Below are 15,324 nucleotides of genomic sequence, written 5' to 3'. Positions count from 1 at the left end.
TTTGAGATATGCTTCAAAATATGAGCCTATGAATTGGGGTCCGTTATCTGAGACTAACACCACCGGGATCCCAAACTTCATCATGATGGCGTCCATAAATTTGATGCAATCTAGTTGATTGATTGTACTCATTGCCTTTGATTCGGCCCATTTCCTCATGTACTCAACAACCACTAGAACGTAGCAGAGGTCATCATTTGCCCCAGGGAAGGTTCCTATAATGTCAATACCCTATAGAGCGAAAGGGATAGGGAAAGTACTGAAGCAGGAAAGCTCGGGCTTTGCCTCGGAACGTTGTCGAACATCAGACACCGATTGTATTTCTTTACATACTCAGCTGTATCATCGTGAATCGTGGGCCAATAGTATCCCTGTCGGATTATCTTGTATGCTAAAGCCTCTACCTCCAAGTGATCCCCACAAATACCTTTATGTACTTTCCAGAGACAGTAGTCGGCTTCATCCGGATACATACATTTGAGAATTGGGGCTGAGAAGGTTTGTTTATAGAGTTGATCATCTTCAAGGAAGAAATGATCAGCTTTGTACTTCAAGTATTTGGCTTTGTTTTTGTCTTCTGGGAGTGTTTCATGCTTCAGGTAAGCTATGAAAGGGGTCATCCAGCTTTCCGGGCCAGTGATGCACAAGGTTTCAAGTTTTTTCGTGCTCGGGTCCCGAAGTTCCTCGAAATAAACTGAGGAGCTTAGATATGAAGAATTTTGAACTAGTTTGGAGAGCTCATTTGCCTTAGCATTTTCCTCTCCATTAATCTGTAGGATGGTTGTATCCGGGAAGGTTTCCAGGATATTCCTTACCATGGCTTGGTATTGTACTAGTTTCTGATCTTTTGCAATGTATTCTCCATTTTTCTCTTTGACCAGAATCTGGGAATCACTATGGATGAGTAGACTTTTCATCCCGAGGGATTTTCTAGTCTGATTCCGGAGAGTAGGGCTTCATATTCAGTTTGGTTATTAGTTGCTTTGAATGCGAAAGTGATTGCTTGCTGAATTTTGAATCTTTTGGGACTAGTAAGGATGAGACCGACTCCGGATCTTTCGGCCATTGAAGAACCATTTATGTATAATATCCATTCATTTTTGTTGTGAGGTTCATCTTCTACTAGAGTTGGAGTTATCGTTAGTGGAGAGGATTCGGGGAAAGTATATTTCATCACAAATTATGCCCAAGGTTGAGCTTTTATTGCCGTCCGGGGTACAAATATAATGTTGAACTGACTTAGTTCAATTGCCCGATTGACTAGCCTCCCAGATGTATCCGGTTTGTGAATGATCTTTCTTAGGGGTTGGTTTGTGACCACTTTAATTTCTCGGCCTTGGAAATATTGCCTTAGCTTCCTACTTGCATGCACGAGGGCCAAGGCAAATTTTTCCAAGTTTGGGTACCGAGTTTCCGTATCTTTTAGAACTTGGCTCACATAGTATACCGGGTTTTGGCTTCCTTTTTCTTCTTGGATGAGTGCGGAAGAGATGGCCTTTAGGTCGGCCGCTATGTAGAGACTTCGCGCTCTACTTTAGATAGGATTGGAGGGTTCATGAGATATTTCTTGACTTCTTCAAATACGATGTTGCACTCCAAAGTCCATTCTATTAGCTTTTTATTTCGGGCTCCTTTAAGGAACTCGAAGAATAGAAGACATCTCTCCACAAATTTTGGGATAAACCTGCGAAGTGCTGCGAGGCATCCTACCAGCTTCTGAATATCTTTCTGGGTTCGGGGAATTTTCATTTCAATGACAACATTAATCTTCTCCGGATTTACTTTAATTCCTCTCTCGCTAACCAGGAAACCCAGAAACTTTCCTGTGGACACCCCGAATACATATTTCTCTGGGTTTAGCTTCACATTATATTTCCTCAAGTTGTCAAAACATTTTTTGATATCTTTGATGTGATCTGGGACTGTTGTGGACTTGGATATCATGTCATCGACGTATGACTCCATGTTTCTTCTCAGTTGACTCTTGAAGATGGTGTTCATTATTTTATGGTATGTTGCTCCGGTATTGATGAGTCTGAATAGCATCATAATAAAAGCACAACCCAATAAGTTATGAAGGCTATTTTTGCAATGTCCTTCGAATCCATCTTGACCCGGTTGTTGTTACCCATAATATGATAATTGTTTAAGGGGGTTGGATACAATTATCAAATAAATCGATTGTCAAGAAAGTAAAGTAAGAAATTATAGATCAAATAACAGCTTATTAAATCTTTTATAAACTGTTACAGAACTCTCTCAAGAAACAGGATTCTTAAGAGCTCCTAGGTTATCAATAATACTCGAGATGTGTACCAACAGTGATAACCTAATCTGTGTTTTTATATAACACAGCTACAAGATTAGTCTCTATCAATTACAAGATATGTTATAATACGGTATATCTAGTTTCTATACATATCTACTTAACAACTACGTTCCTATAGGTCGGGAACCGATAATACAAAACTCCTCCAACACTGGGACTGTATCAATCAAACATCATCTGACTTATCCAGTAGTATAGTCATATCTTGATAGTGTCATATCCTGATGTATGCAGATACTGACAACTGATCAGATCCTATCGCTTTGAAAAATCCTAACTGACATATGTAGATCTTGATTGACTTCATCTAATCCTGATCCTGATCCCAGTAAATCCTGATTTCTGACTCGGACATTTTCCTGCAATCTCCCCCAATTTATGCTTTACAGAATAAGCATAAATTCTATAGTAATGTTTAATGCCAAAAATAGAAAGACGAAATGGAGAAAGTAGAATTTGTAGAGCATACTCAGAAATAGAAGTTGATCTTCATGGTTCTTTATAAATTCTGAAGTGTCTCTGAACAAATGCTTTTACCTTTTCATATATCTTCTTTAGAAGTATCTGTTGTAGTCTTTTCTTTAAGTTTCTTTCATACTCAGTTTCCTCAGACAACTGGTATATATCAGCTATCATCATTCCAATAGGAGTTCTTTCAATCATCAATTCATCAAATGATGGCATGGCTTCATTCCATCATGATTCATAGTTAAGTGCCTTTGATAATAGAAAGAGTATCATCATTTATGTTCATGATATTAGGTTCAGGCAATCCTTCATCCCTTATTCCTCTAGGAGTAAAATTCATCTGTTTTTTGAATTTAAGATCATCAATCTTCCCCCACTTGTAATTATTCCTGATTTTGGGAAAGTTATAAGCTCTTCTTTCAGCTCTGTCATGAAGTTCTTTCCTATCAGTGCATCTCCACCTTTCTCTACCAGATCTCTACAGCATATAATGAAACTCTTGATTAGCCCTGTTGACTGCTATCCTGATTTTGCCTTCTTCTCTCATTTCTTTTTCAAAAAATTTAGCATTGTAGCAATCAACATAAGCAGACAAGATTTGTAGATTTAAGTGCTCCAAGATAGCTTCTTCTCCATCTTCAACTAAGTCAGGAATAGACCACCTATCAAGATCAGGAATTGATCCATCAAGATTTGCATTGTCAAGATTTCCTATGTCAGGATTTTGACTTGAGTTGTTAGGAGCTGCTTCTATTTGAAGTTGCTTTTGTCTTCTAACAGCGGTACTTCTTCTTCATCACCTTCTTCTTTGTAGAGATTAAGATTTGGCAATTCAATTGGTATAGGCACAGGATTGAGAAACATAGGATCAACATAAACTTTAAGAGTATGAGACTGAGATGTCTCATACATTTCTTCAATCCTGACCCCACTGGATCTAGTTCTTCTTTGAGAAGTAACAATTGATTGTTAAACAGCTCTTGAACTTCTTCCTCTTCCTCTACTTCCACTTATTGGTCCTCTAGCCTTAGTTCTTCCCTTAGAGGTACCCTAATTTGCAGTTTGAAGTTGACTGTGAATTTCCTCCTGTTGCCTGAGCATTTCTTCATTTGACATATCAGGAAATTCATCAGCCAAGTGGATAAGAGCTCTTCTTTCTTCCAACTCTTTAACTCTTCTATCCTTGTGGTAGAGAGTGATACTTGCACCAACTTTTGTCTTAAAATTTCTGTAAAACCTAATAGCATCATCAGGATTATCAATGATCATCTCATCTTCATCAGGAATTGCAGATACTGATTGCTTTTCCATCGGTATTTGAGAGTGCGTCGTTGTCTGAGTTTTTACAGTCTTTGCACCATCCTTAGAGACATGAGTTGACTGTGTGGTTTAAGTTTGTATCACAGTTCTATATTGAACCACCACAGCATTAGAGGTCCCTTTACCTTGATTATTACCATCATTATCAGGATTGGCATCTTTCCTCAACACTGATTTAGATGAGCATATTTTCTTGGCTACCATCTCCCCATTTTTGGCATCAAGTCCCTGTATAATACCCCATATTTTATTTGGTACGTTGGTTCAATAATTTAGTAAATATTAGATTAGTCATTTTTTTAGAATTCAAAATTATGGATAATGTTTTATTTAGATAATTGGTTGTTAAAAATTTGAATTTGTAAGTTATCTTTTAGTTGTTTAAAATTTGAAGTCAAACTACTAAGTACGTGATAAGAGATTTTAAATAGCTAATAGGGAGATGATGTGGGAAAATGTAGAGAAAGTTGTGAACAATAGTTTCATAATTTGTTGAGCTGCTTATTATATAAACAGAGTCACCCTGTTAGTGCTATCACACAAAATTCATCTCAGAGCGATAGCTGACAGCTAAAAGAAATGAAAACTATTAATAGTAGAATTATATAACTTATGAGCAAGAGAGAAGATGTGGTGCATAGAAAATGATGTTTTGGCGAACAACTCCGACAAGGTCAGAAAAGAACTAACTGGTTGGAGTGACACGGTTAAGTACTGGGTTGTCAAAGATTAAGAGGAGGAGAAAGAGATTCACAAGGAAGCTAGGTTAAGCCGTACCAAAAGTTTCAGAGAAGTGTACACCTTGTGGAGGTATAGTTATAATTTAATCACTGCATAATTTAATGACTATTATTTATATTGTATACTAATATTAGTCATTTTTATTTTCAGGTTTATAACTATTTGTACACATTTTTATATACTTATATCAGGCTCTAAATTCAGGTAAGTGTTATCAAATTATTATATAATTTGTTTATGTGTTTATATATTGTGTTAGGTTATTGTTTAATGCATGTTTAATTGATTTAATTGATTAATTAATTGTTATTTGTACAGGCTAGAAGGTGTTTAATTAGTAGTGGTCTAATTAGTCATGTTCCCAGTTATTTTTGTTTTTAATTTTTATGTCATTAAGTTGGTTTAAGAAATTATATGATTCTCGGGTTTTTACATTTTATTAATTGGATGAGATGGTACATTTTAATATTGTTAGTGTCTGGCTAGTTTTGTTAATTATTATTTACTTGTTATGTGTGTGAGTTATTCACAATATTATCATGTTATATTATGCTAGTTTATTAATATGTAAAAATATTTGTAAAATAAAATCTATTTTCATAAGATTTAGTTTATTGAGGTTTATTAAAATTGACAAAATATGTATTTGTGGGACTAATGATATATATAGTATTTTATTTTACAGGACATATGTAGTCAAAGTATTTTGTTATTTAAGTTAAGTAATTAACAATTGGTTGTTTGTTTATCTAAAATTATAAATTGTTTATATTTGTTAATCATATTATGTTATTATATTTTTCTCATGCATAACATATTTGAATAAATTCTCATGATATTATGTTAATAAAACTATTTTATCATTATTTATATAAATTCTCTAATTTATTAAATATGATTAAATAATTAATCATATTTATTCTACATCGTGAGGGATACTTCTCAGCATATCGCGACTATCCGGATAATACGAATTCACTGCTTAGAATACCAAGAACATATTCAGTGAATAGTTACCGTACAATTAATTCCTTCTACCCTACAATGTCACGATTAAATACAAGGCATGCAACTTGTGTCAAGCCTATCTAATTTAATTATTTGCTTTCCCATTTACTATGCTTAGTTCTATGTAAATTAGAAACTCCTTTCTAATTTCCTTCACTCTGGCCAGAGATTCCTGAACTAGCATGAGTGGATCAACCTTGAACATTATCTTCCTTCACTGGAAGGGGTAGATCCTTTATTGATCATACACTATCTTCGTGTACAAATTCCTATACCCAGTGGAGCTCTAATAATTGTCCCTGGAGACTAAGAACTAAACCAAAGCATAGTTCAGTGTACACAAGATGACTATGATAACCTCAAGTCTAAGGATACTTGTACAACTATCACTATGTGAACAACTGCTAACACGTGAGTGAACTCCATCAGTTGTTCAGCTATGCGAGTCATGTTCAGTGAACTTATTCTATAATAAGTACCTACATACTAGCTATAGTGTCACCACACAAATGTCTATGAGAACAAACATCCTTTATAATGAAGCAAGCATAGTATGTACCGATCTTTGCGGATTATTAATTACCAGTTAGTAATCCTATGACCAGGAACTATTTAAGTTTAGAGTTATCATCTTTTAGGTCTCACTATTATGATCTCATCATAATCCATAAAAAGCTTTACTCTAAACTATGGTATATCTTATTTAAATACTTAAATAGATAAAGCCCCCAATAAAAACAAAACAAGTCTTTTATTAATATCAATGAAATCAAAACAGATTACATAAAAGTCATTCCTAAATCCTCATACATGATTGGACTTAGGACATATCTCTTTCAGGTATGGCTCCTTTTGAGGCACTATATGGGCACAAGTAAAGAACACCTATTTATTGGAATGAATTAGGAGAGAAGCTTTTATAGGGTCCCAATCTAGTCCAAGTCACTACAGATAAGGTAGCAGTTGCTCGAGAAAGACTTGAACAAGCTCGATCTAGACAGAAGAGTTATGTTGATAAGGGTAGATGAGAATATGAATTTAAAGCAGGAGACAAGGTCTTCCTTAAGGTATCTCCTCAGAGAGGCATTCAGCGTTTCGGTTAGAAGGGTAAGCTAAGTCCGAGGTATATAAGACCTTTTGAGATTCTTGAGAGGGTTGGAGCTGTGGCATATAGAGTTGCTTTACCGCCACAATTGTCACGGGTGCACAATGTGTTTCATGCATCAGTTCTGAGAAAGTATGTATATCATCCCAATCATGTTGTTCAGTATCCCTTAGATGCATTTCGTGAAGATTTGTCTTGTGAAGAAGAAGCTGGAGCTATATTGGCGAGGGAGGAGAGAGTGTTGCGCAAGAACACGATCCCTTTTGTTAAAGTTTTATGGAAAAATTATGATGTTCGGGAAGCTACTTGGGAAACTGAGGATTCAGTTCGCGCAAGATATCCGTACATCCTCGAATCAGGTAATTCACTAGAATTTCGAGGATGAAATTATTTTAAGGAGGGAAGAATATAATACCCCATATTTTATTTGGTACATTGTTGGTTCAATAATTTAGTAAATATTTGATTAGTTATTTTTTTAGAATTCAAAATTATGGATAATGTTTTATTTGGATAATTGGTTGTTAGAAATTTGAATTTGTAAGCTATCTTTTAGTTATTTAAAATTTGAAGTCAAACTACTAAGTACGTGATAAGAGATTTTAAACAGCTAATAGGGAGATGATGTGGGAAAATGTAGAGAAAGTTATGGACAACAGTTTTATAATTTGTTGAGCTGCTTATTATATAAACAGAGTCACCCTGTTAATGCTATCACACAAAATTCATCTCAGAGCGACAGCTGACGGCTAACAGAAATAAAAACTATTAATAGTAGAATTATATAACTTATGAGCAAGAGAGAAGAGGTGGTTCATAGAAAAGGAAGTTTTGGCATACAACTCCGACAAGGTCAGAAAAGAACTAAGTGGTTGGAGTGTCACGGTTAAGTACTGGGTTGTCAAAGATTAAGAGGAGGAGAAAGAGATTCGCAAGGAGGCTAGGTTAAGCCGTACCAAAAGTTTTAGAGAAGTGTACACCTTGTGGAGGTTTAGTTAAAATTTAATAACTGCATAATTTAATGACTATTACTTATATTGTATACTAATATTAGTCATTTTTATTTTCAGGTTTATAACTATTTGTACACATTTTTATATACTTATATCAGGCTCTAAATTCAGGTAAGTGTTATCAAATTATTATATTATTTGTTTATGTGTTTATATATTGTGTTAGGTTATTGTTTAATGCATGTTTAAATTGATTTAATTGATTAATTAATTGTTATTTGTACAGGCTAGAAGGTGTTTAATTAGTAGTGGTCTAATTAGTCATGTTCCCTGTTATTTTTGTTTTTAATTTTTATGTCATTAAGTTGGTTTAAGAAATTATATGATTCTGGGGTTTTTATATTTATTAATTGGATGAGATGGTACATTTTAATATTGTTAGTGGCTGGTTAGTTATGTTAAATATTATTCACTAGTAATGTGTGTGAGTTGTTCACAATATTATCGTGTTATATTGTGCTAGTTTGTTAGTAAAAATATTTGTAAAATAAAATCTACTTTCATAAGATTTAGTTTATTGAGGTATATTAAAATTGACAAAATATGTATTTGTGGGACTAATGATATATATAGTATTTTATTTTACGGGACATATATAGTCAAAGTATTTTGTTATTTAAGTTAAGCAATTAACAATTGGTTGTTTGTTTATCTAAAATTATAAATTGTTTATATTTGTTAATCATGTTATGTTATTATATTTTCTCATGCATAACATATTTATTACTTTATTCTCATTGTTTATTTTATAACCAATATGTTATTAATTATAGTATCTAATACTTGGTCATAATAATTTAAATTTGGTAAGTACTGTTGTGGTATTAATGTGCAGAGGTGGATTTGATAAATCTTGTCGGTATGATAAACAGAGAGCATGCTATATTTATTTTTATCATTTTCTTAAATATTTTTTATAATTTAATATGTTAAATGAATGTATAATTTAAGTTTGTCTACTTTTATAAAGTTATATACTTAAAGATTTTTACATTACTTTTCTAAAATTAATAAAATATCTTTTATATTTTATAAACCAACTTGTATATTATTCAGATTATTTGTTAGTTTATATATTTATACTACTCTAGCATGAGATAGTGATCGTATTAGTTGTGATAGTTGTATAAAATATTATAATTTTGTTAGCTTGCTTTTTAGTGATTTTAGGGTTTTAGAGTTTGGCATTTATAGGTTATATGTCTGTTGATATTATAGATTGATTTGGAGGTTGATTTGGAGCTAGATAGTTGTGTGAGAATATTTTGAGCTCATTCCAGGTACGAGTATCCTCCATTCTCTCTTCATTTAAAATATATTTTCTTCCTCTGTACTTATTGTCCTATCATATTTATCTTATCATATTTTATTTTGTTAAGTTGTACATCTTGTTAATTTTTGCTTAGCTATCTTTGATCCCTGTTGTTGCTTAACCACTTTTGATCCATGTTACCTATCGGTATACTTGATTTGTCACAGGCAGCTTTTATTTTCAATACTATTGGCAACACTTTGTAACCATTTGTTATGGGCTCTTAAACTTATCTGTGTGGGTAAATCACACACGAGACACATGGAGTTATTGCAGTCTTTGATGCTCTCGGCACTAACTCGTATCAGTGGTGTGAGTATACGAGCATATCTCTGGGGTATGAGGTGTTAAGTGGCATTTATGTCCACTTAGAACGTCTTATAAAGGCTTGAATTGGTGTTTTGTACTCAATTTATTTATGTATTTGATGTATTTTTGTAGTGTTTTGCATTTCAGGACATAATCGAAATCAGAAAGGGATTTACCATGTTTTTATGCTTGGAATGGGTTAGGAAAGTGTCGTGGATGTTGGCTCGTTGATCGCCATCAAAAACCAGCAAAGAAAACAGAAGGAAGAATTTCCTCCAAAAGGTCAGCGCCAGTTTGTCAGAAGGACAGCGCGCCCGCGCTGTGAGAGCGCGCGCCCGCGCCAGGTTTGGTTTTCAGAATCCTGTTGCAAGTAAAAGATGGATTAACTGGGCTTCTGGATTGATTGGGCTGCTATATAAAGACTCTCCAAGGACGTTTTTAATAACGGAGACTAAGGAGAAGACGGTAAGAAGACCTAGGACAACAAATACAACAGAGGAGAAAACCTTGCTTATACTTGTGATTCTTTAATTGAGTTGTAATCTTGGATCCTAGTTTTCTTGTTTGTTGAACCTATTACTCTTTTTTAATGTACTTGGGTTAATATTCAGTTTATAAAGACTTAGTTTATTATACCATGCTTTCATCGGAACCCACGGTGATGATGAGCTCGGTTATGGGCTAATCGTTATCGTGGGGTTCTAACGGATTTACTTATGGATTTCAATAGTTAATTTGTTTCGATACCTTAGTGTGTGGTGATTGTATGATATCCTAGTATTGGTTGTGCTTATTCTTCTTATGAGCGTCGCGAACTTATAAGATAGTGTGTTGATCTCTATTGAAGCGAAAGTGAATATAGGGGTTTAGAACTTGCCATGCTAGCATAGGTTCATGTATTTGATATGCATGATTCATAGGTAATTTTAACCATCTTACTTGCCCTATGTAATCATGATAGATAACTTGCACATAAAACTGATATGTTGTCAAATTCTATAGATATTTAGGGTCTCAATATAATTGGTGTCTATTCAGCTTCTATCTCTTTTGTGGATGTCTAAAGGCTATTGAATGAAGTATTTAATGAAGTTAGAATCCCATGTTTGTGTTATATAAGTAAATCAACCTTAATTCTCTTATCTAATATTAGTTAGTATAATCTCGTAGTTATAAACAATCTTAACTTGTTATTATCTTAGCATTGAATAATAACCATACCATTGTTGCATAAGTGCATAAATTGAAGTTAATCTAAAAGAGTCTCTGTGGGAAGCAACTAGAAATAATTCTATATTACTTGCGAACGCGTATACTTGCGTGTAATATTAGCACGTGTTTTCCTCCTAACAAGTTTTTGGCGCCACTGCTGGGGACTCGTGGTTTACTTGTAGTTTATGTGCTTAACATCAGTGGTCGTTAAAGTTCACTGACTCGGATATTTTACTTGTTTGTTTGTTGCTTTTTCAAGTACTCTAGAGAGTGTGTATGCTAATGCGTTCTCGATCTCGAAAGAGAACACTGGATAAAGCGGAGGAAGTAGTGGAAAAAGTTCTTGTTGAGGAGAAAGTTGAAGAAGAAGCTCTTATTGCAATGGGTGAACTGGAAGTGAACACGAAAGTTTTGATGGATTACTCTCAACCAAAGATCAATGATATTCAGTCTAGTATTGTCAGACCATCCATCGTGGCTAACACTTTTGAATTCAAGGCTAGCACAATTCAGATGGTGCCGAACTCGGTTCAGTTTGGGAGTTCTCCGGCGGAAGATCCCAATATGCATATTAGAGATTTCATCGAGATCTGCGACACTTTCAAATTCAACAATGTGTCTGAAGATGCTATAAAGCTAAGGCTTTTCCCATTCTCTCTGAGGGATAAAGCTAAGTGTTGGTTACATTCTCTACCACCAGGCTCTATCACCAAATGGGAAGATCTTGCTCAAAAGTTTCAAACTAAGTTCTTTCCTATGGCGAAGACTGCTGCAATCAGGAATGCTCTTACTCAATTTGCGCAACAATCAGGAGAGTCTTTGCGCGAAGCTTGGGATCGTTATAAGGAGATACTCAGAAAGTGTCCTCATCATGGGATGCCTTACTGGATGATCATTAATTGCTTTTATAATGGTTTGGGTGCGACTTCTAGACCCATGCTTGATGCAGCATCAGGTGGAGCCTTATGGGCTAAGAGCTACGATGAAGCTTATGATTTGATTGCACTGATGGCTACTAATGAATACTAGAACCCTTCTCAGAGACTAACTCAAGGTAAGGTAGCATGAATTCTGGAGGTAGATGCAGCTACTGCTATAGTTGCTCAGCTTAAGGCTTTGACGATGAAGGTGGATTCTTTGGCTAATTATGGAGTTAATCAGATCACTAGTGTCTGTGAGCTTTGTGTTGGTGCGCATGAGATAGAGCAGTGTGCTATTTCTAGTGAATCAGCTCAGTTCGTGAGCAACTTTCACTAGTCGCAGGAACCAGTTCCAGCCACCTATCATCCCAACAACTGTAATCATCCTAACTTCAGCTGGAGCAACACTCAAAATGTGGTTCAGCAGCCTTATCAGCAGTATGCAGCAAAACAGTACAACCCTCATGGTTTTCAACAACCGCAATATGCTCCCAGACAACAACTCCAACTTCAACAGTTACCCCATAGAGGTACAAGTCAAGCTAATAAAAAATCTGAATTGGAGGAGTTGAGGCTCGTGTGCAAGAGCCAAGCGGTTTCTATCAAGACCTTGGAGAATCAAATTGGACAGATTACCAATGTCTTGCTGAATCATCAACTTGGTACACTACCTAGTGACGCAGAAGTTCCAGGCAAGAAGGAAGTAAAAGAGCAGGTTAAGCCAATTACATTGAGGTCTGGGAGGGTTGTAAGCCAAGAAAAAGCTCAATTTTCAGAATCTGGAGATGTGGCTGAAGAAGATGTGCACAAGGAAGCAGAAGTGGAACCAAGGAAGAAAACTGTGGAACACACTCCGCCTGAGGGTAATACAGGGGAGAAACAGGTCTATCCTCCACCTCCTTTTCCTAAGAGGCTGCAGAAGCAAAAGTTGGATAAGCAGTTTGCGAAGTTTTTGGAGGTGTTCAAGAAACTTCATATCAACATACCTTTCGTTGAAGCTCTTGAACAGATGCCTAGTTATTCGAAGTTTATGAAAGGTATTCTCTCTCGAAAAGTGAAGCTCGATGACTTAGAGACCGTTGCTCTCACGGAGGAATGCAATGTTGTGTTGTAACAGAAGTTGCCTCCGAAGCTTAAAGATCCTGGAAGCTTCACTATTCCTTGCACCATTGGAAACTTGTCATTCGACAAGTGTTTATGTGATTTGGGAGCTAGCATCAATCTGATGCCTTTGTCTGTCTTCAAGAAGTTGGATTTACATGATTCAAAGCCTACTTATATGTCTTTACAGTTGGTCGATCGCTCTATTACATATTACATATCCACGAGGCATTGTGGAGGATATCTTGGTCAAGGTGGACAAACTCATCTTTCCTGCTGATTTTGTAATTCTTGATTTCGAGGAGGATAAAAAGATTCCCATAATCTTGGGAAGACCATTTTTGGCTACTGGCCGAACCTTGATAGATGTGTAGAATGGTGAGCTCATTATGTGAGTGTTGGATCAGGATGTGACTTTTAACGTATTCAATACCATGAAATTCCCTACTAATAACAAGGAGTGCTCAAAAGTGGAATTGGTCGATTATGTGGTTACTTCAGAACTTGATCAAATGATAAGGTATGATGCCTTAGAGAAGGCCTTGTTGGTGAATTCAGATAGTGAAGATGATGAATGTGATAAGCAATTGCAGTATTTGAATGTTTCTCTTTGGAAGCGAAGGCTGGATATGCCTTTTGAATCTCTTGGAATGTCAGAACTGAAAAATGCTGAGGGGCGTCTCAAGCCATCTATTGAGGAAGCTCCTACACTCGAGCTTAAACCATTTCCTGAGCATTTGAGGTATGTTTTTTACATGATGCATCTACTTTGCCTGTTATTATTGCATCTGACCTTTCAGGTAGTGATGAGGAAAAGCTCTTGCAAATTCTGAGAGAGTTCAAATCGACAATTGGATGTACTATAGCAGGTATAAAGGGAATCAACCCTTCTTATTGCATGCATAAAATTTTGCTAGAGGAAGGAAGCAAGCCGACTGTTGAGCAACAGAGGAGGCTAAATCTAATAATGAAAGAGGTTGTGAAGAAGGAAATTCTCAAGTAGCTAGATGCAGAGATTATCTATCCTATTTCTGACAATTCTTGGGTGAGCCCAGTTCAGTGTATGGCAAAGAAAGGAGGCATCACAGTTGTTGCTAATGAGAAGAATGAGCTCATTCCTACTCGAACAGTCACGGGGTGGAGAGTTTGCATGGATTACAGGAAGCTGAACAAAGCCACAAGGAAGGATCACTTCCCTTTTCCTTTTATTGATCAGATGTTTGACAGGTTGGCTGGGCATGAGTACTAGTGTATTCTGGATGGCTATTCGGGTTATAATCAGATTTGTATCACTCCAGAAGATCAGGAAAAGTCTACATTCACTTGTCTGTTTGGTACTTTTGCCTCCAAAAGAGTTTCTTTTGGGTTGTGTGGTGCACCTGCTACATTTCAGAGATGTATGATGGCCATTTTCTCTGACATGATTGGTCAGAATGTGGAGGTGATCATGGATGATTTCTCTGTGTTTGGTGATTCTTTCGATGAGTGCTTGTAGAATCTTGGCGCAGTTCTTAAAATGTGTGTTGAGACCAATCTGGTTCTCAACTGGGAGAAATGTCACTTTATGGTGCAACAGGGCATCATTCTTGGGCACAAGGTCTCTAGTACGGGTCTTAAGGTGGACAAAGCCAAGGTGGGGGTCATTGAAAACCTACATCCACCAATTTCTGTTAAGGGAGTCCGCAGCTTTCTTGGTCATGCAGGCTTCTATAGGCGGTTCATCAAGGATTTCTCTAAAATCTCTAAACCGTTGTGCAATCTTCTAGAGAAAGATGTTCCTTTCAAGTTTGATGATGAATGTCGAGCTGCTTTTGAGATCTTAAAGAAGAGTTTAATCACGGCACCCTGTCATAACTGCACCTGATTGAAATGAGCCTTTTGAGATGATGTGCGATGCGAGTGACTATGCAGTTGGAGCAGTTCTTGGGCAAAGAAAGAACAATATATTTCATGTGGTCTACTATGCTAGTAAGACCCTCAATGGTGCTCAACTGAACTATACTACTACTGAGAAAGAACTCTTAGCCATTGTCTATGGTTTTGAGAAGTTTCGGTCTTATTTGCTTGGGACGAAGGTGACAGTTTTCACTGATCATGTTGATATTCGCTATCTTGTTTCAAAGAAGGACTCGAAGCCTAGATTGATTGTAACACCCCCAGATCCGGGGTCGGGGATCCGGGTCGTCACGGTCTTTCTTTCCACAATATCACTTCACTTAATTAATAAATAACCTTATGTTGTGACCCCACACTAACACACACCACAACCCGTTATAGTCTCAGAGATGAAATTTAAATAAGTACAAGTCTTTGAATCCACAATTTAAAAGTTATTACAACCCAAAATGATTACTTGATAAATTTACAGTTAATTGCCATTATCTGCCACAAGTTATAATTATACATAATTGATTCTCAAAAGTAGATGGTCTGATCTACAATAGATCTACCTCTGCAGCTATAGCAGCTACAACATCAACGGGAAG

General features: G+C 36.0%; 1 protein-coding gene, 1 non-coding gene and 1 pseudogene across 2 annotated transcripts; 1 reads left to right on the top strand and 2 right to left on the bottom strand.

Annotated features, from left to right (window-relative positions):
- Nucleotides 1-215: 215 nt before the first annotated feature.
- LOC141686026 (uncharacterized) lies at nucleotides 216-818 on the bottom strand. Its single transcript, XM_074491091.1, has one exon. It carries the CDS (start codon nucleotides 816-818, stop codon nucleotides 216-218), a length of 603 nt encoding a protein of 200 aa, XP_074347192.1.
- Nucleotides 819-4,745: 3,927 nt separating this feature from the next.
- Nucleotides 4,746-8,226, top strand: LOC141686024 (uncharacterized; annotated as a pseudogene).
- A 3,362-nt stretch (nucleotides 8,227-11,588) lies between these two features.
- LOC141688638 (small nucleolar RNA R71) lies at nucleotides 11,589-11,695 on the bottom strand. Its single transcript, XR_012562071.1, has one exon. It is a non-coding gene; the product is annotated as a small nucleolar RNA R71 (small nucleolar RNA).
- Nucleotides 11,696-15,324: the final 3,629 nt, after the last annotated feature.

The sequence above is a fragment of the Apium graveolens genome, chromosome 9 (genome assembly GCF_009905375.1).
Source record: "Apium graveolens cultivar Ventura chromosome 9, ASM990537v1, whole genome shotgun sequence".
NCBI lineage: Eukaryota > Viridiplantae > Streptophyta > Magnoliopsida > Apiales > Apiaceae > Apium > Apium graveolens.
The sequence above is the reverse complement of the archived record's forward strand: the minus strand, read 5'-3'. Positions and strand labels throughout refer to the sequence as shown.

Excerpts from the sequence above, each read along its gene's own strand:
- LOC141686026 (XM_074491091.1), bottom strand. The coding sequence starts at position 818 with ATGGTAAGGAATATCCTGGAAACCTTCCCGGATACAACCATCCTACAG.